The following is a 22,640-nucleotide window of genomic DNA, read 5'->3' on the forward strand; positions in this document are numbered from 1 at the left end:
TGGGATATCCTTTATAAAAGAATTATTTTGAAAAATTTTCGCAAATATTACGCATTAAGTTGTTTGTTATTTATTGTAATTCTATTCAGCCAAGGCTAAAATTTCAAACTTCTCAAAAACAAAGCTTCAATATGTTATCTGAAGTAAATAAAGTAAAGGATACACAACTACTTTCTAATTCATTCTAAATTTTTGTTTGTATGCATTAAAATACATATGGAAACTGCATTCCAGTTCTGTTGAAACGATATTCCTTGCACTAATCAAAAAAGCTTAATTAATATGTTTTGCATACTTAAGTGCACCAGATAGATATAAAGAAAGATTAAAAACAAATCATTTTTAGTTTACTGTATTTTCAATGTCCACTGGAATGATTTACAAAATTGACTTTTTATAAATATATAAATGGACAATCAAACTAAGGAACACAGTTCGTAAAACAATCATCCGTTCAGGTATTAATGCAAGTTATCCTTCCGCTCATTTTTCTCCATCAAACGATGTTCTAAGCCGCCTCTTCATAAAGTTCCCTTCTTGGTAATTGCCTTCCAGACATTTCCATCTGGATATTGGTAATCGGATATCGTCTTGTCTTTCATTTTTGTGCTGTACCCGAGACGCAAAGGAATCGAGTAGCGGCCTTTGCGAACAATCACAGGATTTTCAAAGTGCTCGTGGAGATGTTCCACGTATTCCACCATTCTGTAAGAAATAGAAAAAGTTATTATAAGAAAAAAGTATAAATACAATAATAATGATAAACCATTTTTTATATAAATAGTTTTATTCAGTCATTGCAATTGTTTTATTTCACAGTACAATGTAGAGGTAACTTCAAAATTGCTTTTTTTTTTTTTCATAAAAAAATTGTTTCAGATATAGGCAATTGCCTAGAAACAGATAATTATATTTTTCTTAATCAGTCACCGTCGATAATTTAATTCATTGTTTTGTTTTCTGAATAACGAAAACAATAACCATTTCCATGACCTTTCTCTCTTTCAGTGGTAATCGAATTAATTTAGTTTTTTACTGCTAATATATTTGTCATAAAGATGATTATTCTGTGATAGTAACGGAATTTTTTTTCCAAAAACAAATATCTGAAAATAGTTTTAATTACCAAAGAACTCTTTTTTATAGTATTGTTCCATATACAGTGGCGAAATGACAGGATGTCAGGTGATTGTAAATGCCTAGAATGCCAGTCTTGGGGGGGGGGGCTAGGGCATTGCGGAATAAAATATTGGAATTATTTTGCTTTCTAAGCTCGACACTGACGACGGGGGTTAAAGATATGATACCATACGCAACAACTATTATCATTACTTTTAACCCTCGGGGGGACACCTCGAAATGAGGATGAGATCCCATCGATGACGGGATGTACTTCCTTCGGGGAGGGTTGTACCGTGGCCGGTGATGGCCCTTAGAACTCAACCACAGTTCCTGCCAGTGTTGCTGTTGCGGCGGTCCGTTCAGGCTTATGGTTTAAATCCGTGTGCCTTCGTGGCGGGTCGGAGAGTCAGTTGGCTGACTTACCATTACTTTTTCTGAGGTCCTTCCACCGGGGGGCACCTCAGAAATGAAATGAGAAGCTTGGTATTGTGGTTAGTTGCTGCCGCTCTAGTGGATACAGAAATGGTGAGGCTCGGATACCTCCTATCAATGACGAAAAGTGCTTCACACGGGAAGGACTATACCGCGGCTAGTGATAGCCATTAGGACTCAACCACAGTTTCCGCCAGAGTTGTTACGCGGAAGTTCGGTCATATTTAATCCAAATTCCTTAATTAGGAAGGCGAAGCAGAATAGGCAGTGTGGTTACCGTTACAGGCCTACTGCTCTTCAACTAAAACTTCTATCCAATTATCTATATAATAAGTCATGCCGTCTACTGCAAAAGAAAGAAACGATACATTCCGATCGATTAATCAGAACTAATTTCATTTAGTTCAAATATGCATGCGCAGCTCATAAGTTCAAGAATTCATAATTTATCATCTGGGGGAAAATCAACCTATGAATGTTCTATCACAATAAGATACCCTTATCAAATTAGCGACCAAGACATCACATTTCGGTACTTACACAACTAGTTATTTCCCTTATTTCTCACCATAAGACTTTCTCGAATTGAAGAACTTTTTTAAAGAATAACGATTCTTAAGTTCCGAAGAAGTACAACAAGGAAAGCTTTGTAGGAAGTGGCAAAATAATGCCTATAATTTAAATTTATGTATCTTTAGGAGAGATAGCAAAAATGAATAGTCTGGTAGGTAATTATTTCGAAAGAAACACCAAATAAATATGTTCTATTTGTATTCATTCTGTCATAATAAAATGAATTTGAGAAGATAATATTGTGCATGCTACACAGATTAGGTTTAAATTCAGAATAATAAGACAATACATGAAATTTAATACACTACCTAATTATGTTCTAATTTGAAAAATTTATTTTGCATGCTCGATGCTCAATCTCAAGAGAATTTGAGGGCATAAAGTTCATTTAATTTAATTACATTTTCCAAAGTTCATAATTTTATACCAGGGAGGGGAATTTAATTGGAGACTATGCGTGAAAGTTTTAGAGTGATCACTTCTTATGATTCTGTTAAAACACCGGATTGCTTGTATTCTCAAAGCCCTTAACTTAATTTACAGTTTTAATTGAGCTAAGCCACACATTCAGGAGACATTTTAACATATTTTTGTCACTTGCGACACTTGTCATAGACAAGCCCACGGACAAAGGCAGCGATTTAAGCCAAGTTTTAGTGTTAACTTGATTCAGGAGAGACATCAAGGGCTAAGAATACGGCTTAACTACTCATGCGTCACAGCCCTTTTCACGGGATGGGCTTCATTCATACATTTCACTCACTCATCGACCAAAATTTAGACCAGAATCAGAGAACGATCACCTCTGAACCAGTACCTCCAGTGGTGTGACTCTCGACATGGAGAAAATCTTGACCACGACAGATGTGTATGTGGTGCGCCAGGCACGATACACACGGAGAGTCTTCAGCCGCCGGGGTTCGAACACAAAACCCGAAGGGATGCGAATCCAGTGTCCTACCAACCAGGCTATCCCGGTCTATACATTGCAACATAAAAATGCTAAATGCTGAATCAGTTCACGTAACACAACGCTTCCAGCATGGTGACAAGGAGATACTTGCAGAAAGACGGAATATCTCCACAATAATGTCGTGATATGAGAGTCTATCATTATGGAAAGTTAGCCAAGAAGTGGTTTAGATGAAATTGTATTGAACTCTTCAATAATCAACGGATCTCACCTCAGCGTATTTTTTTTCTTACAAACTTTTATATTTCAGTATTAGTTGCGATCATAGAACTGAACATAATTGCTTAAATGGCAATTAAGTGTCTGTGAAAGACTGGTTTTATCAGCAATGGTTGAAAAATAATTGTCAAGAATTCAATACTATTCGAACAACAATTCGATATCTAACAAAATTCTACATTTGCATAAAATAATAAGAATTAAGAAATTTTTATGTGTACAGATAATTATTTATCTAATAGCAATTCAAAATGTCTATGCAATTTTGAAGACACGGGTGCATAATAATTCAGACAGTAATCCAATTTTAAAAGTACCTTTTTTAAAGAATATTACAAAGATTTATACCTGTTTTGAAGACAACCACTGACAGAAATAAAATCCCAAGCTGCTAAATGCTGAACCAGTTCACACAACCCAACTCCTCCGGCATGGGGACATACAGGTACTGAAAAATAGAAAATTACATACAAAATTTAGATATTTTTTATTTAGATAGAGTCATTAAAATCATTCTTACAAACAATTCAGAAAAGTTCAAAGGAAAATAGTTCCCATAACTCTTTTAAGTTGCCTCTTAACTAGTTTGAAACCATCAGTTGCTACAAGTTACATACATCGTAAGCTTCACTTCCCTATGAAACTTAAAACTTATTTGGATATTTTAATGGATTTCTTTAGAATAAATATGAATTTTCAAAGTTTTTCCTTTACTGGATTACAGTTAAATAATAATTATTTCCTATGCTTAATAACGACTTGATTTTGATAAACATAAAAAAATTATGACTATTTCAAGTATTACATATATCCAACGTATATATACTGTTTCGTAGAATGAATTTGAGCAATAAAAAGTCTGGACTGTGAATAACTATCAAAATAGATGGTAAATTTAGTTTAGTCATGTTAATATCTATTTGGAAGCAATACGAAGACTATTTATCTTAGATAAATTAATTTTGATGCCCAATCACATGATGAGTTTGACATCTGAACTTCCCCCACCTTCTCTCTCTCTCTCTCTCTCTCTCTCTCTATATATATATATATATATATATATATATATATATATAACTTTCTCTTTGTCTCCAAACATCCGCACCACACTTATAAAAGAACAGCTGGACACGTCTTTAGATTTAATATGAACAAGGCTCGTTTAACGATATGATTTTAGAGGAATCATATTTCGAATTTGGAACTTTCCAGCTTTGAACTTGAGACCTTACTACTAAGCCATCGCAGAAAACTAGACTTGTATAACGATGGATCTATAAGGGAATCAAATTTCGAATATGGAACCTTCCAGCTTTGAAGCTGAGACCTTAATACTAACCAGGCTTGCATAACGATGGATCTTTAGTGGAATCAAATTTCGAATTTGGAGCTTTCAGTCCTTAAGCTGAGACCTTAATACTAAGACATCGCAGTAAATCAGGTTTTTATATCGATGGATCTTTAGTGGAATCAAATTTTGAATTTGGAACCTTCCAGCCTTGAAGCTGAGACCTTACTACTAAGTCATCGCAGTAAACCAGGCTTGTATAACGATCTTTAGGGGATCAAATTTCGAATTTGGAGCCTTCCAGTCCTGAAGCCCAGACCTTACAACTAAGCTATCCCAATAAACAGTTCCAAAATATTATTTATAAAAATAACTTTGAGAATTAATACTTCAAATACAAATTATATGAAGAGCATATTTAGCCGAAATATAATTGAAAATGCGGATCTAGGCAAGCAAAACTTCAAATAAATCAAAACGAATACAGATAGATAAATTATTTATTTCAACATGAAATGACTATAATAGGCAGAAAAGGAATATTAATATGATCTTAACTTTTAAAAAATGTTCAGTGTCAAATTTTAATCAATATTTACCACGACGCAAAACTTAATTTCAATTCTAATGTATTGAAAAAAAATTATTTTATCCATTATAATATAAGCTTTCAAATTGACTAAAATCTCTTTCCACTGTTAAAAACTTTATTTCTAGTTAGAGTGAAACCTTAATTCTAAGAATTCCAAAAAAAAATTTGAAATTTTTCGCAATCAAAATAATTTAACTCCTATTTCAATGGTAGTATATTTTAATTATAAGAAGATAATTTGTTTTCACAACAAAATGAATCAATAACTTTTATTGCTTTTTATTTAAGAATTCATTTTTTAAAATAGATGTAATTTAGAAGAAATACGGAAACAAAATCGTTTTTCCATAGTATCAAATAGAGGATGATAACAATCTCTCTAATCCTTAAAGAACCATCACGTTTCGACACAAAAGCTGGAGAATTCTCATTTTTATTATCTTTTCTAACAAATAAAAGAGTGCTTCATCGTAAATGAAGCAACAGATGATAAGAGGAAGAATATTCTAAAAAAGCATATCAAAACTCCTTAATTACTTTCCAATGTACAGCAGCAAGAATAAAGCAAATTTTCACTAACAGACGCGTTGTGTTGCTTTTTTTTTTCTTTATCTAATAATAGCTAATATAATCCTGAATAAAGAATCCGGAATTCTTGATGAAATAATTGAATTACCTAAAACGTTTCATTCTTCGAATAAATATGACACACCGTGAATTGATCGAATTTAACAAGAATTACTTTCTTGGAGTTGAGTATAGGGAATTGTGACGAGAAAATATTATTGCAATTTTGATTACTTATCATTTATTTATTGCATATAAAATATACCTATTCTCTAAAATCAAAATTACCTTTTTTTTTTTTCCTAAAAACAGAAAATGGGCGCATTTTGAAACACTTTCACCATTGCTTGATTCTGGAGCTAAACCTTAATTCTAAGATTAACAAAACTTAAAAAGTTTTATTAAAAAAGCATTCTTTGAACTAAAATTTATTCTACATGAAAAAATAAAACGAGTCTTCAGATCTTGACCATCAATCATGAAAAAAAAAATCAGATTAAATATTTATAGCGACCAACTTCTATATTTTATTGAAGATGATTTGAGATTACTTCAACAACATAATATATTGTAATAAAATATGTTTAAAATCATTTTAAAAATTAATTGTTAAAATAAAAAAATTATACTTTAAAAACTGACATAATTGAAAAAAAATTGAGTTTTAGATGATGCAAAAGTCATTTTCGTGCTATAATATTTTTTTTAAATTTATTGTAAAAAAACTCAGAATTGTTAATTTTTAATTAATTAAAAATTCTAATAGAATTTCGAAAATCTACTCTCAGATTCATACATTTCCACCCTCCAAAGTATATGTACCAAATTTGGTAGCTCTATATAAAACAGTAGAGCCTATAGGGTTCAAATGCACATACATTCATCTTTTTTATTAGAAGAGGCAGACATATTATTTTTATTAATTCTCATCAAACAGATTTCATAAAATTCAAATATAATATAATATAATATATATGTAGCATTTTAGTCCTGGGTATTACCTGTGAATGTACAGCAAAAAAAAATAATTTTTTTCTCTTACAATTGCTATATTAATTGAAATCTTAATTAACAATTCAGAAATAATTTCAAATACTTTATTCTCCATCGAAATTTGATCATTCGGAAATGTAAAGAGCATATGTTTAAAGGGATCATAATCTTTATTATATTCGAATTTAAAGATTCCTGGGAAAAAAAAATCCATATATAGAAATTTCTATACAAAAAAATTCCAGTATACAAAAATGTTGAAATTTTTAAAATATTTTCAACATATAATTTTTCGGTTTACGAATTCTGGTTTTATAAAAACTAATAGACATTTTTCGACGACCCTAATCTTTTTGGTTGTTCTCTTCCTCTGAACAAAATCTAATTTTTCAAAAAAATAATCGAACTCAAGTTTTTACCAATTATTTCTTTCTATGTATCACAAATTTCAGTGGAATTGCAAAATTTTCACTCGGACTAAAATAATAATTATTAATAAATAAAATGGGTTTTTCCAAAATTTGTACATTTTTTTTTAACTTGCCGCTGACCTAATTAAGCTATTACAGCATTCAACAGTTCATTTTCTTTGTTTTCTAATATCTACAATTTTTTTAGTTAAAACTTTTTTCTTAGACAATTTGTTATCAAATTTTGAAAAACGGGTTTTTCAACTAATACTCTTACTCCTTTCTTATTTTATAATATACCCGGATAAATTTTAGAGGCCTATTTTAGATAACGAACTCAACTAAAACGAATGAAATTTTTATTATTTATTTTTTCCTTATTTTGAAGCTTTTTTAAAAGGGGTTCAATTCGACTATTAAGGTAGCATAGCCAAATTATGTTTCTATAATGAAGAAAAAATTAAAAAAAAAGGAAAAGAAAACCGTAAATGAATCAACCTTGCTATCTAACTGTACAATAAAATTACGAGTCTGAATCTCATAATATGCCATTTGTAACTTGAAAACGGAACTTAAATCCAAACAAATTACTATAAATTAATAACATAAAATGTATCAATAGATTTTAAAAGCTATGATATATATGTTACCGTTAAAGTATATAATGCAGTTATTTTATAGAATACCTAGTTATTTCATGAAATAACTGATCGTGCCCGTTAAAGTGTGTAATATGTTATTAATTTGACACTTTAACTAGTTATTCTATGAAATAACTAGGTATTCTATAAATTAACTAATGAGAGACAGTTAAAGTGTAAAATAAACAATTTATCTAATTTAAGCAGCGTATAAATGGTATTTATGGAAACGTACCATAAAATCATTTTTTACAACAAGGATTACTAAAATGACACTTGGAATTACAAAGAACATTATTTCTAAAACAAACAAACAAAAACATAAATGCAGTAGGGGTGGAAGGTAAATGTATTTGTCGTGCGAGATATATGATATAGATTATTTTACACTTTAACGGGCTGCAGATCGTTAATCTATGAAATAACTAGTTAAACCATGAAATACAAGAGAGTTTTACACTTTAACGGGCTGCAGATCGTTATTCTATGAAATAACTAGTTAAACCATGAAATACAAGAGAGTTTTACACTTTAACGGACACGATCAGTTATTTCATGGAATAACTAGGTACTCTATAAAATAACGGATTTCATACTTTAACGGTAACATATACACTAATATATAGTAAATCCTTTATCGTGAAATATTATGAACAAAAATTTCCAGCTTCTAAATCTTACCTTTACTTTTCTTTCACACTACCATTCAACTATTTTCTATAATTATCTACAACAATTTTTTGCTGAAGTCTTCTAGAAATGAAATGTAGCATTTAAAAATTAGAAGATTTAAGATTTCATTCTCGACGACTACTTAACCCATTAAGTGTCTGATACATTGCCTATGTTTGATGCTTGTGCCATATCTCAATCGATATTTCCCCATCGAGTTCTTCTTGATATCTTAAGATGACATTTAAAAGGGAAGTACTCGACTAAGAATAAAAGGCTTAAGTGGATTCAAAGTCAATAGATTTTTCACTTCAGTTACTCCATATCGAAGTAATAATCAGTGCTAATATGGCGCTCAACTTATTAATAATGGATTTAAAAGCACTTCGTTTAAATTCTTTAGAAGACATCGATTATTACATTGTTTCATAAGGATACCTGATAAAAATGTAAAGTGTAGGAAATATTAAAAAATATAGAAGAATTTAGAAATTCAATCAAATATAAAAATTGATCATTCCCTAATGAATAAAGTATAGAAATCCAGTCTGTACATAAGAAATGGTAAAGAAATAGGAATATTTTTATTACGAAATCAGAATGAACCGCAAGCGTAATTTGCAACTTGAACTCAGAACAGATGTCGGAACTATGTATTGCGTAATACATAGTTAAGTAATAATAATGTATTGTCATAAAATGTATCATTGATTAAACAAAATTATTACAAAAGATGCACTGAATATAATATAATAAAAATTTCACTATGGAATAGTCGTGTTCGTACATTGTTTTTAATCTAAAAGAGAGCATAGTAATGAAAAAATAGTGATTTTGCATTCGACTGTTATCAATATGGCGTCAACGAAGGAAAGGGTTCAATGTGTTCTTTAGTTCCATGGATTCGAATACGCCATTACTGTTCAATGCTAAATATGTAGTTATATAAGGGACAATGTGTAAGCTATACCAATTGAATATATTGATACTCTCAAACTTAAAATCACAGATGCTTTGTCCAGTGTAGTCTAGAATTCTGAATCATCTTGTATATCCTTATGGGTATTCTGTGTGCCACACTCTATTCAGGAATATATATTTCAAACGAGAAGTTGCACTTTTTAACAAATTAAGCCATATTTCTACGCCTTATATTCTCTCGTATCATTGTAAAGAGTACTTAATGATGCAGAAAGGATTGATTAATAGCTGTGCCTCAGAATAAAATATACATTGAACATTAGTATATCATTAATTTATTTAGTGTTTTATCCTATGTAACTTATTACATTGAAAACATTGAAACAAAATGCTGTATGTGAGAGTAAAGACGCAATATTTTTGTGGTTCCGTAAAAACAGATTGATCATTTCTTTTCAAAGTGTGTTTAAATTTCTGCAATGGATGTAGTTCTCTAAATACCGAAGCCCTAAAGGAAAATTCATAAAAGTTAGAAAATACTAGTAGCTTCGTTGACATCAGCTAGCCTAGACTGATCAACTGAAAAGTGAAATTTTTCACCAAACGATTTACTACACGTGTTGATTTTGCAACGGATATTCTAAATAGAATAAGTGGCAACAACAATTACTTAAATAATCCGGATTTCTTAAATGAATTAATCTCTCATGTCTCCGGAAAAATAAAAAAGCCCTGATGACCGCATTTGGAGAACGATGAATCCACATGCTGCTTTATAAAATCGAAAGACACAGCTTTCACCAATTATTAACAATACGTTGTCCGACTCTTAAAGTTTTTCTATCGTTTACTAGTCCGTAAATGTAAGGACTGAATCAGAAGTTTATATTAATGAAATGGTTTGGATCATGGAAAAGCAAACCGTCGTCTTGGTGGCTTCATAAAAGTAAATCGGCTATTTCTATTTAACAAGAGCGTAAACATTATAATGGAGGAAACTGACTAAATGTCATCTTTAAATAAAGATAAGAAAAGTTTTAAAACTTTGATAACCTTCCAAAAAATAATAGCTATAGACTGATCAATGGAAATCGAGGCCTTGATTCCATGCCCATTGTAGTAGACGTACTTATTTTACAATTAATATTCCCCACAGAGTAAATGACAAAAACGGGAAAAAAGTGACAAAAAATGATAATGATAATGATTTCTCTAAGAATTTATAAATAAGCATGATGATTGAATCTGAGAACAAAAAAAAAATCCACATCTGCTTAACAGGTAGAGAGATACATCTTTGACATTTACCGAACTACAAAGGGAGCTCACATTAAAATCTGCACAGACAATCTGTCTTAATGCAGAATTCATCCTAATATAGAAAATTTGCAAAAATAAGCATATGTAACATATAGAAGATATATTTGTGCAATCATTTTGTACATCAATGATATCTGGGGGCACGGCAGTGCCCCCTCCAAGTCGAGCAAAAACAAGCGGCACGGCCGTACTGTCCTTTTCTCGAAGCAGTTCAAGCCATTTTCAACCCTCTATAACTTCGTTGTGGATAAAACTAGAAGCCTGAATTTTCAGTAACCAAGCAGGCATTATATAAACACAGTATATTTCAAATTTCATTAAATTTGAACCAGTAATTTAAGAATTATAACTAGTCAAAGTTTGTGAATTTTGTCACTGACTGACTGACAGATCATCAAAACTCTAAGGCACTTCTAGCAGACATAGAAGCTTCAGATTTAGAATACAATTAGTGTTTAGTGTATAAATCAAGGAAAAACTAAAATATCCATGTAATAATGGACGGATCGATAAATTTTTCGAAGTTTCGAGCATTATCCGTTTTGTCGGCAAATTCGTCGCCAAATGGTCGCCAAGTTTGTCACCAAGCTCTCGTGTCGCTTCTATGTCACTTGCGCTCGATAAATTTCCCCCTTTCCGCTCAAGTGTCAAGAAAGACTACCACATTATAAACTTTATCTTTGCATGTAAGATTTGGCGATTTTACAATGTAAGCCAAACTGTGCGGTCAACTGACCCATCAACCACCCCCAATAAAACGATTAACCAATAAAACTTTCCCTTACTCTCTGAAGAGGTCACTGTCTTTGTACATCACGAGAGGGGTTTGGTGGGGTTAATGAGTCACCCAAACTTGTTTGGAAAAAATACTCTTTGAGTTGGATATTTTAGATTTTCTCTGCTTGCACAGAAAATCACACTGAGGCCCGCGTGAATGTTAGAAGGGCTCTTAGAACATAGAACTCATCACTGATTAATTATTGAAGCACTTCGATTTTGGGACATTTACTTGCTCTCTATAATTCTGTTAATTAACATTACCGAATTCTGTAATTTAGAAGGAGTAATTCAATGTTTATAGTATTTCGTTTGACACGATTTTATTTTTATCAATAATTGCTTTTATTAATTTTTCAATCCAGGAGAAAAATTCCAATCCAATCGGCCAACATCTATGTGCCTATGAAATTGTAAGACCTCGGATTCATCCCAAAAGAATGGCTCAATCCTTTCTCTCAATAGTTTTAGTACTAACAGCGAATTTTAATAAAATGTCCCTAATTTTTTTTCGAATTTTATAAATAAATAATTTATTCAAAAAATATTAAATAGGTTTAATTGAGAAAGAAACGAACAAAATTAAATTGAATTTTTGTATATTTCGTTATTTCGTATTAAAGTTCTGGAATATTTCAGACTGAATATTCATCTAGAAATTGTTATAATTTTTACTTATACATAAAAAAATAATATGAAAATAATAAAAAGGTGAATTTAAAAAAAAATGAATATAATTTCTAAATAATTCTTTTCTTAATATGCATTCACAATATGCATAATATGGTCACTTACATTTAACAAAAATAAATAAAGAAATAAAAAAATAAACTAACTGCAAACATTTATCTCTCTGACATTCAGCATAGTCAAGATTGTTCCGCATTTCTGAAAGCTTAACAGCATTTTTTGTTCATTTGTATGTAATTAAAATTACAAAAAAAAGTTTTGAGAGATTCATTGAATAACTTGGTAGTAATGTTGCTTTTTTCAAAATAGAAATTATGATTACTCCTATATAACCATGAATTGATGAAAAATAGTTGCAAAATATATTGCTGCACAAATGCTAATACACATTAAAAGCATTTTTTTAAAAAGTTTTTATGAAAGCAATGGCCAACTTAGTTTTATAATTCAGATTTATGGTTGCTAAAGTTTACTTAACTTGTCATTGATCGCTTATTCACAAGAGCATATTTAACTTCAAATTCTATTGGACATGTAACATTTACTATTGTTCTTAAAACCGTATACTATTCCGCTTTTTGCGCAATGCATCTTTTTTAATTTTCAGTAATCTCAACAAAAAATGGGAACTTGAAAAACGAAAGTGTTTAAATTTCAACTAATACGAAAACTTTCTCAATCAGCATTGTTTATGAGCATTACAGATAATATACTTATCTAATATTAATTCATTTCACTGACATTGACCCTTATACATACAATAATTTGTTACATTACGGAGTAACAAGATTTAAAAATGGATACACTTTCTAAAAATTACAACGCTATAACTTCCGAAAATATTAAAACACAAAATTGATTTTTGCATCAAGATAAAGCTAAAAAAATTATCTTTTTAATGATACCAATGCTTTAATCTACAAATGAAGTTTCGATTTTTAACGTGTTTTTAAAGAAACATTTTAACCATATTTTTCAACAATGTACTTCGCACAAAATAAAAATAAAATTTAATCTGCATAAGCACGTCAATGGGAAAAAATTAGCTGTTATCCACCTGTTGCCATCACATTGAAAGAAGTTCAAATTAAAAACATAAATCAAATATTATTGTAAATTAAATATATAAAAGTGTAAATTTCAGCTAGTGTCTGTATGAAGCGAACAAATTTGAAATATATTTTCTAAAAAGTAAATGGAGGAAAAGATTTCTATGAACTTTTACAATATCTATATTATTAATTAAATCAAACAATTAAATTTAAGGTAAACAGGGTTTATATATCTATTGGATAGTCACTGTAATCAGCGCCCATCAGTCAATTTTAATCAGGGGCACGCATCTACTAACAAAATGGTCCAAATGAACTAAACAATTACAATTTATGTTACTGGAGTCAATAAAAGCTCCGATGAATTAAGAATTTTAAATTTTTTCATAGGTCCTTTCAATTACCCTTTGTAATCCGTTTACATGTTTATCCTTTTACATTAACCTTTGAATCTTATTTAACAAATTGTTTTGAGACATGAATATATTTACACTTAGCACTTAGATCTCTCCTCTCAGGAACCATTCAAGGCAGTGCATCATTTTGGCGTTTTATTTAATTATTTTATTAAATTTTGAGTGATAAAAATATGTAGATTAATTTTCTGGGAAAATTCATATACATTAATTTTTCGGAGCAATGAACAAGGCTCTTATTAATAATAATAAGATAAATGATAAGATAAATGTATGTACAAGATCTCATAAATGAAAGATCAAATAAAATTTTTACAAAAATTATCGCCATTCCATTATTACCAATAAGTCCGACCGGAAATGCAGCTATGGAAAACTAAAAACCGTCACCCGCGCCAAGTTTTCTTGCCAAAGGTCCAAATCCCAGTAAACCTATGACAGCAACAGGGGTAGGGAATGATTTACCGAGCGCAAAAGTTCCGATTCCCTCGTGTCACTGGCTCGGCATCCGGCAGCATCCAATACAGATTACTGTAAAACGGTCTTTCATATGATGACACTATTCTCGCTGGGAAAAATTAATTAAATCTCAAAATTACAGGTTCCTAACAATATCTAATTTGAAAAAATTCAATTTGAAGCTGTGGAAGCTGTAAACGCAATGGGTGACTTTCAGAAAATCAATCTGGTAGAAGAAAGCAAACTGATCTTCAAAGTATGATCGCAAAACTTAATGTCGATCAAAAAAGAGTCTTCGATATGATCACAAATAAAATGGACACAACCGATAATAACGCTGACGTTTTACGCTGTTTTGTGAGTGGAACTGGTGGCACTGGAACGAGCTTTTTAATAAAAACTCTGAAAATTTGGGTTAAGACTTATTTAAACAAAAAAAGTGGCAGTTAGTACTCCAACAGGAATAGCTGACTATACATAGAATAGATTGACTATACATAGACTATTGCAACTGCCTGTAGAACACAAGCAAATACCGAAGTACAAACAACTTTCTGATGAAGTGCTCCTTCTGAGATCAGATTTGAAAGAAGTAGTGTTGTTTATAATAGACGAAGTGTCGATGATATCCAATGTTTAACATATATTTACTTACGCTTATCTGAAATATTCGACACAAGACACGATCAGAATGGGTAGTTTGGAAAAAAGCATCTTGTAGTTTTCGGTGATCTCTTACAGCGTCCGCCGGTAAGAGAAAAGTCACCTTTTGAAAAACTCTCAACTGCTGAAACTAACAAGTTATTAGGTTCCCTCAGTGTACTGAATCTGTGGACTGAACTGTTCATATACGATGAACTTACTATTAACATGCGACAGCTCAATGATTTTGACTCTGTTGAAATGCTAAATAGAATAAGATTAGGTGTGACTACACAAAAAGAACGCGACTTACTCTCGACTAGATTAATAACTCTCAAATCCAATTCAAATGAAAACAGATTAATTGAAATAATTGAACACCTCTCGAAACTTCCTGATGATACCGTTTGCTTATTACCTACAAAAAACATGTGTCAACAATTAAATACTTCAATGCTTAAATCTCTTCTACATCCCAAAATAAAACTTACAGCTGTAGATAGCATAAATTTCCGCAGATACCTAATAAAAAGAGCTCGTGAATGTATAAAAAAATATGAAGACGATGCTTCTATGACTGCAGGCCTGGAAGAGAACATAATTATAAAAATAGGAGCAAAAGTCATGTTAAGGCGAAATATTGACGTGAGTCTTGGTTTAGTTAATGATTCTATCGGTATAGTGCAAAGAGTAAGGTTGATCAGGAAAATACAAAAAATAATTAAGAAAATATACATTGCATTTAATAAAGAACATGTTTACGAGCTTAGTCCGGTCAAAACTAAATTTGAAATTATTAATAGAGCTTATGTTCATCGCGAACCGTTTCCCATATGTATAGCCTATGCTATAACTACACACAAAAGTCACGGTCTGAGTCTAAATAATGCACTGATGGATATTGGTTCTGCAGCGTTCACATCCGGTCAGGCTTACGTGGCACTTCCGAGAGTTACAAGTCTGGACGGCTTACATCTAATAAATATCGACTTTGCAAGTATTAAAGCACAAGAATCCTCAATTTGTGACTACAACAGACTAAGAAGCATTTACCGTCCAGACTTGTCAAAAATTGTAACATCAAAGCTTACGAGAAAAACCCATAGAGACAGAGACTGGGCTTTGAGAAAAACTGTGGCTGAATCTCAAGAAGTAGTACCGGAAAAGAAAAAGGGGAAGACTACATACAAAAATAAGAAAAGGACTATCTGCAAAAAGAAATGAGATGCCATCAAAAACATAACTTGTAAAAAAAAACCAAGTCTCGCAACTCAGTTCTTCTATCGTAAAAAGTTGTGAGATCCATGTAATACCACGTCGGTCCATTTATTCTGTCCCTACTTAAGGGTCCTTCTGTCTTAAGTTATTACGTAATTAGCTAACCTAACAACATCTTATGGTGACCATATCAATATTAAAAATCTTTTATGGTTTAAATAAATAGATTGACTTGGCAATCGCACTAAACAATCTAATTTAATATAATATGTTAATGTAATCTAACTTAATGTAAAGATACATTGTGTTTTCATGCGATGGCCAAGTCAATCTATTTATTTAAAACATAAAAGATTTTTAATATTGATATGGTCACCATAAGATGTTGTTAGGTTAGCTAATTACGTAATAACTTAAGACAGAAGGACCCTTAAGTAGGGACAGAATAAATGGACCGACGTGGTATTACATGGATCTCACAACTTTTTACGATAGAAGAACTGAGTTGCGAGACTTGGTTTTTTTTACAAGTTATGTTTTTGATGGCATCAAAATATTCATAAAAACATTCAAATCGGCCCACCGAAATATTTTCAAAGACTTCCTGAAGAAAATAATACTTTTAAAGAATATATATATATTTATCAACAAGTATTATTTTCCTTTGCCTCCCCTTTTCAATCCCCCCTTTCTCTTTCCTTTAAACCCGATAACAGCCTCCATATGAGATTCAGTTACAATATTTCCATGAATAATTTTATGAATATACGCATATAAAATCTCATACATAAAATATTTTGATAATCTGTTTTTCGGGCGCTGCGATACTTTCATACTGTTTGTTTATCCTTCAAGAGATTCTTTGTAAATTCACACAGGATGTCTTTACATATGCCATGGTTTGGAGTTTTTATTTTTCTGTAGTTTCCTGCGAGATGGTGCATTCATTTTTATAAAAATATATTCTGTATCGTCTGTTCATTATGTTTGCGCTCTGAAATATAACTTAGAACATTTGGAACAATATCTAATATTGAACCATTCTTATATCAGAGAGATTATGCAAAATTTAGTCATTTTCATATGTCTTAAATTATTCTTCTTATTTTGGAAAAACGCATTCTTGTAAAGAAAGATTTACACAAATTTGGATCCATTTAAGTTCTCGAATCTTTTCTTCGATTTTTAGTTTATCACGTAATCAAATGGCAGATTTTATTGTTGGAAATTCAAACAGATATAAGAAAATCATTTAATCATAAACTAAGAAACTTAGAAAAACTTTTTTCGTTGCTGTTTACAAATGAATTAAATAAAAACAGTTTATAGAAACATTATTTCTTATAAAATAATTTACAGTTTCATTAGCGTACTATAAAAAAAAGTATCGTATTTTAATTATTTTTTTTACTACTTTGTATTCATTTTCATCACTATAAATATTATGGAAATAAATTTTTTCCCGGAATCAACACCAGATGGCGCCATTTACACGGAATCCAAATTTTAATTACATTAATCTATTAACTAATAATTGAGTTATACGAATATGAAAATAGAATACTGTCATCGAGAGCACACAAGTGTATGAAAACTCAATGCCCACATTAGAAAGCGAGTGAAAAATCCTTTTAAAAATTATGTTTCTACAAACATAAAATCATTCAAGTAAACAAAATAAGAAGGCAAAAAAAAATTGATCAATATCTCGGATTGTTTTAACTTTATATGACTTCCCTTTTCCTAATAATATATTGGTAATTAAAACTGCATCAATCAGTCATACATATCTCATTCAATATTCACATCTCGACCGTCAACTTAGAAGAGCGATTAACAACGAAATGGATTTCCGGGTTGGAAAGACCTTATTTACCTTATGTAAAATTTAGTTTTTCCAAATGTTGTTAACATAAAAAAAAAATGTAGCTGTTTTATATATGTATAAAAATTCTACAAAGGGTAGGTAAAAACACAAAATTCTTTATCAATGCTGGGTCTTGTAAATTAAAAGTTAAGGGGGGGGGGAGAGAATAAAGCAAAATTTTTAAAGTTTGAAATCTGTAATTATAAACCTGCATATTTCAAGATGTATAAAATTTTGTGTATCTGAATAGTTGTCAACACAAGGGAATAGGCATTCAACGACAACAGAGAAATTAGATAGATATGAGAAATCCAAATGTCTTACAAAAAAGGAAACACGCCTGTAATAATAGTTACATGTACATGTGTATATTATGCGTGTTGCAACAATATACACACTTATGTTAAATGCTTCTACAACTAAAGTCCCAAAGGTACAATACTAAATTGGATAAATTCAGTAATACAATATTGTTGCGGAAATTCATTCGCCAATCCGCGAAATTCCCCTATCCAACTTCTGACACCAAAAGTTACAGAAATTATACTAAAGTCGCCGGGGTCGCTTGTAGTGGGTGTATGGTGACACAATCAGCAGGTCTCAATAACAAATGACGATATTTATTAGCATGAAGACAAAAACAGTCTAGACGTACACAAGTTATACACAGTAGCACTTATAACAAAAGCAGCCCACAAGTAGTAATCGGTAGCAAACAACCACAACAGCACACAAAGCGGTGGGACAGAACTCAGCAGGAAGTGAGAAATCACGTAGCTATTCATTAAGATCTGTCCAAACGCCTGCTATTCTCCACTGTTTCCTCGCATTAGGTGTATCCAGCTACAGACTCTCTACTATATAACTGGCTGCTCAACAAATGACTCGGCGCAAGGCTCAATTCTCAATTCACTAATCGCTTGAGCCCCACTCAACAACTACGCTTCGCTGGAATAATCCAACTAATTCATCGATGACTCAACGCTGACTAACTATACGATTGACTCCGCCTGAGTATGCCTGTCTTTTCTTGCTTCCTGAGCAGAGGACAGAAGGTTCTCGAATAATCAAGCATAATTCGCCTCCTATCGATCCTATCGCAAAAATTCCTGAAAATTCTAGATCATCCAATTTGTTGTCAAAGTCATAAAATTCATCGCCAAGTCTGTCGCCAAGCCTGGGGTTCCGATCACTATCCAATAGAATTGCCCGTAAATCCATCTTTCCTAAGATGAAACTAAACTGTGCTGGAAGGTAGCATTACTTATTCATAACAATATACTCTCAATAAATTTGTATTACTCGAAGTCACCAATATTGAAATCGAAGCATCTCAATTAATTGCTGACTTCTTTACGATTTTGATGAATTTGTAGCATATTGTGTCACGAAAACACGGGATGACTACATTTTGTAATTTCAAACAATTTTTGTAAAGATTTGTCGTTTTGTTGAGTACTGATTCTTTTAGTATGTTTCTATACACATTTTATTATAACTCCTGTAAACATTATTATATTTTATCGCTCTCATATTTCGTTTCTGCCTATAATGTTATAGATATAATAATAGCAACAATAAAACAAAGATTTATTTGAGATTATGTAATCTTGTCGCAAATTCGTCAAAAATTTTATCAAGTCTCTAATTATAATCATGTAAAAAAATTTAAATTTATCTCAAAACATCATAGGAGCTTGAACAAATGAAAGGATTTTAAAATCGTTATATTACATTTTTCTTATTGATCAAATTTCAAGCAAGGCAGTACTTACCGCCGAATTTTGCAGCCATCAAATAGACAGAAAGGATTTCATTCACTCCTCCCAATCTGCAGGAATCAATCTGACAGAACTGGAGGGCACTTGCCTGCAAGAACTGCTTAAACATGACTCGGTTATGACATTGCTCACCAGAAGCAACGCCAATCCCATACGGTTTCAACGCCTGAAAAAAAGACATTCCAGAAAAAAAAAATCGAAAACATTCCGGATAAGAAATATTAGCATAAATACTGCAAATAAAATTAAATTATAGAAATTAGTTCTGGAGTCTGTAATCTATGAATTATTATAAAATATTGCGTTTTAATTCCCATTTGTGGATAAAATTTCAAAATCCTAGTATTGTTCCATTCGAATACATTCCTATAAAGTAATAATCCATTAGGATACAAATTAAGATGCCGTTCAATTTGATATAAGTATCCGGATACCTTGGTTAGATTTCGGAATGAAACCTGGATGATTTGTTTTAAGTCAGATTTTCACTATCAGATGACTGGAAAAAAAAAGGAAGCAGCGCCATTTTTGGCGACAGTGAAATGTAATAAGGTCTTCTTTATTTCTATGCGTTCACATTTGTTCGTATTTCCTCGATCAGTTCTTCAACTGAAATTGATTAGTCGTTGTAAATAACAACAGATTTGAGATTCATGTTTCGAACAAAAGTGAAATCAATTTACATGTTTATCGCCAATATGATCGCCAATTTACATGTTTATCGCCAAACGAACAAGTGGAGCAAATAGGTTAACAACCTTGCTACTAATGCCTTTATTTGCTTCTCCACATTGCTTACCTTTGGTTTCCTTTTTTCTTTTGCGACTGTAGACTTGCAACCTTAGACATATGAATTATAAATTAATATTGTTAACTTAAATGAAGAGTTGAAACAGAGTAATTACAAGCTCTCCATTTCGAGATCGGGTAATTATGGTTCCGATGCACGATTCAACAATATCTGCCATAGATAAGGGCATAGTGAACTTAACTCTGTCTATGCCAAACAAACGTCCTCAGGCGTCCATTGTTTGGAAACTTGGGAAGAGGAAGGCTGGATAAGGTGGCTTCTTTATTATTTGACCATAGCCAAAAGTAATGAAACTTCCGTTCAAATTAGTCCTCTTGAACTTTTAAAACTGAGTAATGTTGAGTCAATTAAATTTGTAAACATAGACTTGCTTCATTGATATAACTGAGAAAATTCTTTGTCATGAGATTGTCACAAGCTAAAGTTTAAAACCAAATTAAACATCAGTACCAATATTTCTATTTTTAAATCCACAATTTCAAAATTCCGTTTGAAGTTCCTTTACAATAAATTGCTCATTTATTTCTTATATTTCAGCTTCATAACAAGTTAGAAAGTTCGGGAACTATTCAAGTGTTTAACATAATAAATTCCAGTAGTTTCAAAAATCGGGTAAAGATTTAATGTTTAAAAATTTCAATTACTTGCTTGCTTTTCCGATCTTGAATTATTGTGCTTAAATATGCCAAAACGGATATAATTCTAAAAATATTTTGTTAGATTTAGTGAGATATAAAACTCACAATATATATGATTGCATATATATCTAGATATAAAACTCACAATATATATATTTTTAAATCTAAATTAAATTTTAATTATTTTCTAATTTTTATTTTAAATTAGCCCATATTAATTTCGTTCTAAAGTTTCTCTTATTTCCTTACCTAATTCCCATTTTTTATTTAATTATTTTTAACATGCTCCCTACAAAATTGATGACTTTAGCAATTTCTCACGCTCCGAGAGAAGGAATAAAAATCTCTAATGCTTACAACATTCTTTTAAAGATACCTAATATTTCCTTGCTTAAATCGACACGTGACAAAAAAAATTCCCTATCAGATTCTCTTAGTAAAATCATTAAAGGGAAAAATTTCGTTTATATCGCGGTATAAATAGACGTCACTTTATCATCATCTATCAACAGTTAAAATTTATCGTTTGTCATTATCATTTATCATCAGTTAAAATTTCAAAAGTTTCTTCTTTTCGGCCAAGCATCTGCAAAATTATGTTTTACAAATATTTTGTTCGATTTAGAGAGACGAGTGGCATTGAAAAAATTATCGAAATCGATTTCAATACTTCTTTTTCTAAACTTTTTCTGTGCAACAAAGTTTATTGCTTAAAATTCATATCGCCTTCAATTAGTAACATCCACATAATTTTAGGATAATGTAAAAATCGTTTTCAACTAACAAAAGCTTCCACAACTATCCTGACAAAAGAAATAAAAAAAATTAAGTAACGGAATGAAACTACAAAGAGCAAATGGAAAACTCAGTTTTGAATACTTTTACAAGTATTCTTACAAACCTCATAAACTAATAAGGATACATTCGAGAAACGAAAAAAGAAACTCGCGAATTTTTATTATGATGCCTAATTTTCCTTGAAAATCATACAAAACTGAAATGAAAATTTATAGTAGATTTGAATTCTGTACTTTGAGGACGGACTTTCTTTATTGGTGTTTCCATATTTTTTTCTCAGAATATCAAAAATATCAACGATTGTTTTCTTTATATGCGATGAATACATACGAAAAAAAAACATTTTATTCATACATTGACCTTTACCTTTACAGAATACACGATAAATATTAAAATCTCCTTTTAATGCTAATAATGGACATTTAATTTACATCTTATAAATGACGATTAACATGAATAAATATTGATAACTTCACTTGCCCAAGGGTACTTGCAACTCATTTTTCATTCAGCAAAATGTGCAGAATTCGTTTAATACTACTTAACAACACGGATTATATGCCTCCACCAAAGCGTTACTGAAGATTGCATTCAGAACAGTTCAGACACATAATTTGTCAATATTTGCATCTCAATTCTTGAGCCATGATTTATCACCTTATTGAAACACATCGGTGTCTTAAGCTCCAGGACTTAACGGTTACTTCCACAAAGATGGAGCGTCCACTACGGAACACGGAATAAAAGAGAAAATCTTCATAGATTGTA

General features: G+C 31.1%; 1 protein-coding gene across 2 annotated transcripts in view; it reads right to left on the reverse strand.

Annotated features, from left to right (window-relative positions):
• Nucleotides 1-336: 336 nt before the first annotated feature.
• LOC129969113 (mitochondrial enolase superfamily member 1-like) overlaps nt 337-22,640 on the reverse strand; it is a 62,807-nt gene continuing 40,503 nt past the window's right edge. For both annotated transcript variants that reach the window (XM_056083525.1, XM_056083524.1), the window contains exons 12-14: nt 19,620-19,791; nt 3,668-3,767; nt 337-705 (exon numbers count right to left, since the gene is read on the reverse strand). In XM_056083525.1, the coding sequence (XP_055939500.1) occupies nt 522-705; nt 3,668-3,767; nt 19,620-19,791 (456 nt within the window). In that variant the 3' untranslated portion in view covers nt 337-521. The remainder of the gene's footprint in view (nt 706-3,667; nt 3,768-19,619; nt 19,792-22,640) is intronic.

Source organism: Argiope bruennichi, chromosome 5, assembly GCF_947563725.1.
Source record: "Argiope bruennichi chromosome 5, qqArgBrue1.1, whole genome shotgun sequence".
Lineage (NCBI taxonomy): Eukaryota > Metazoa > Arthropoda > Arachnida > Araneae > Araneidae > Argiope > Argiope bruennichi.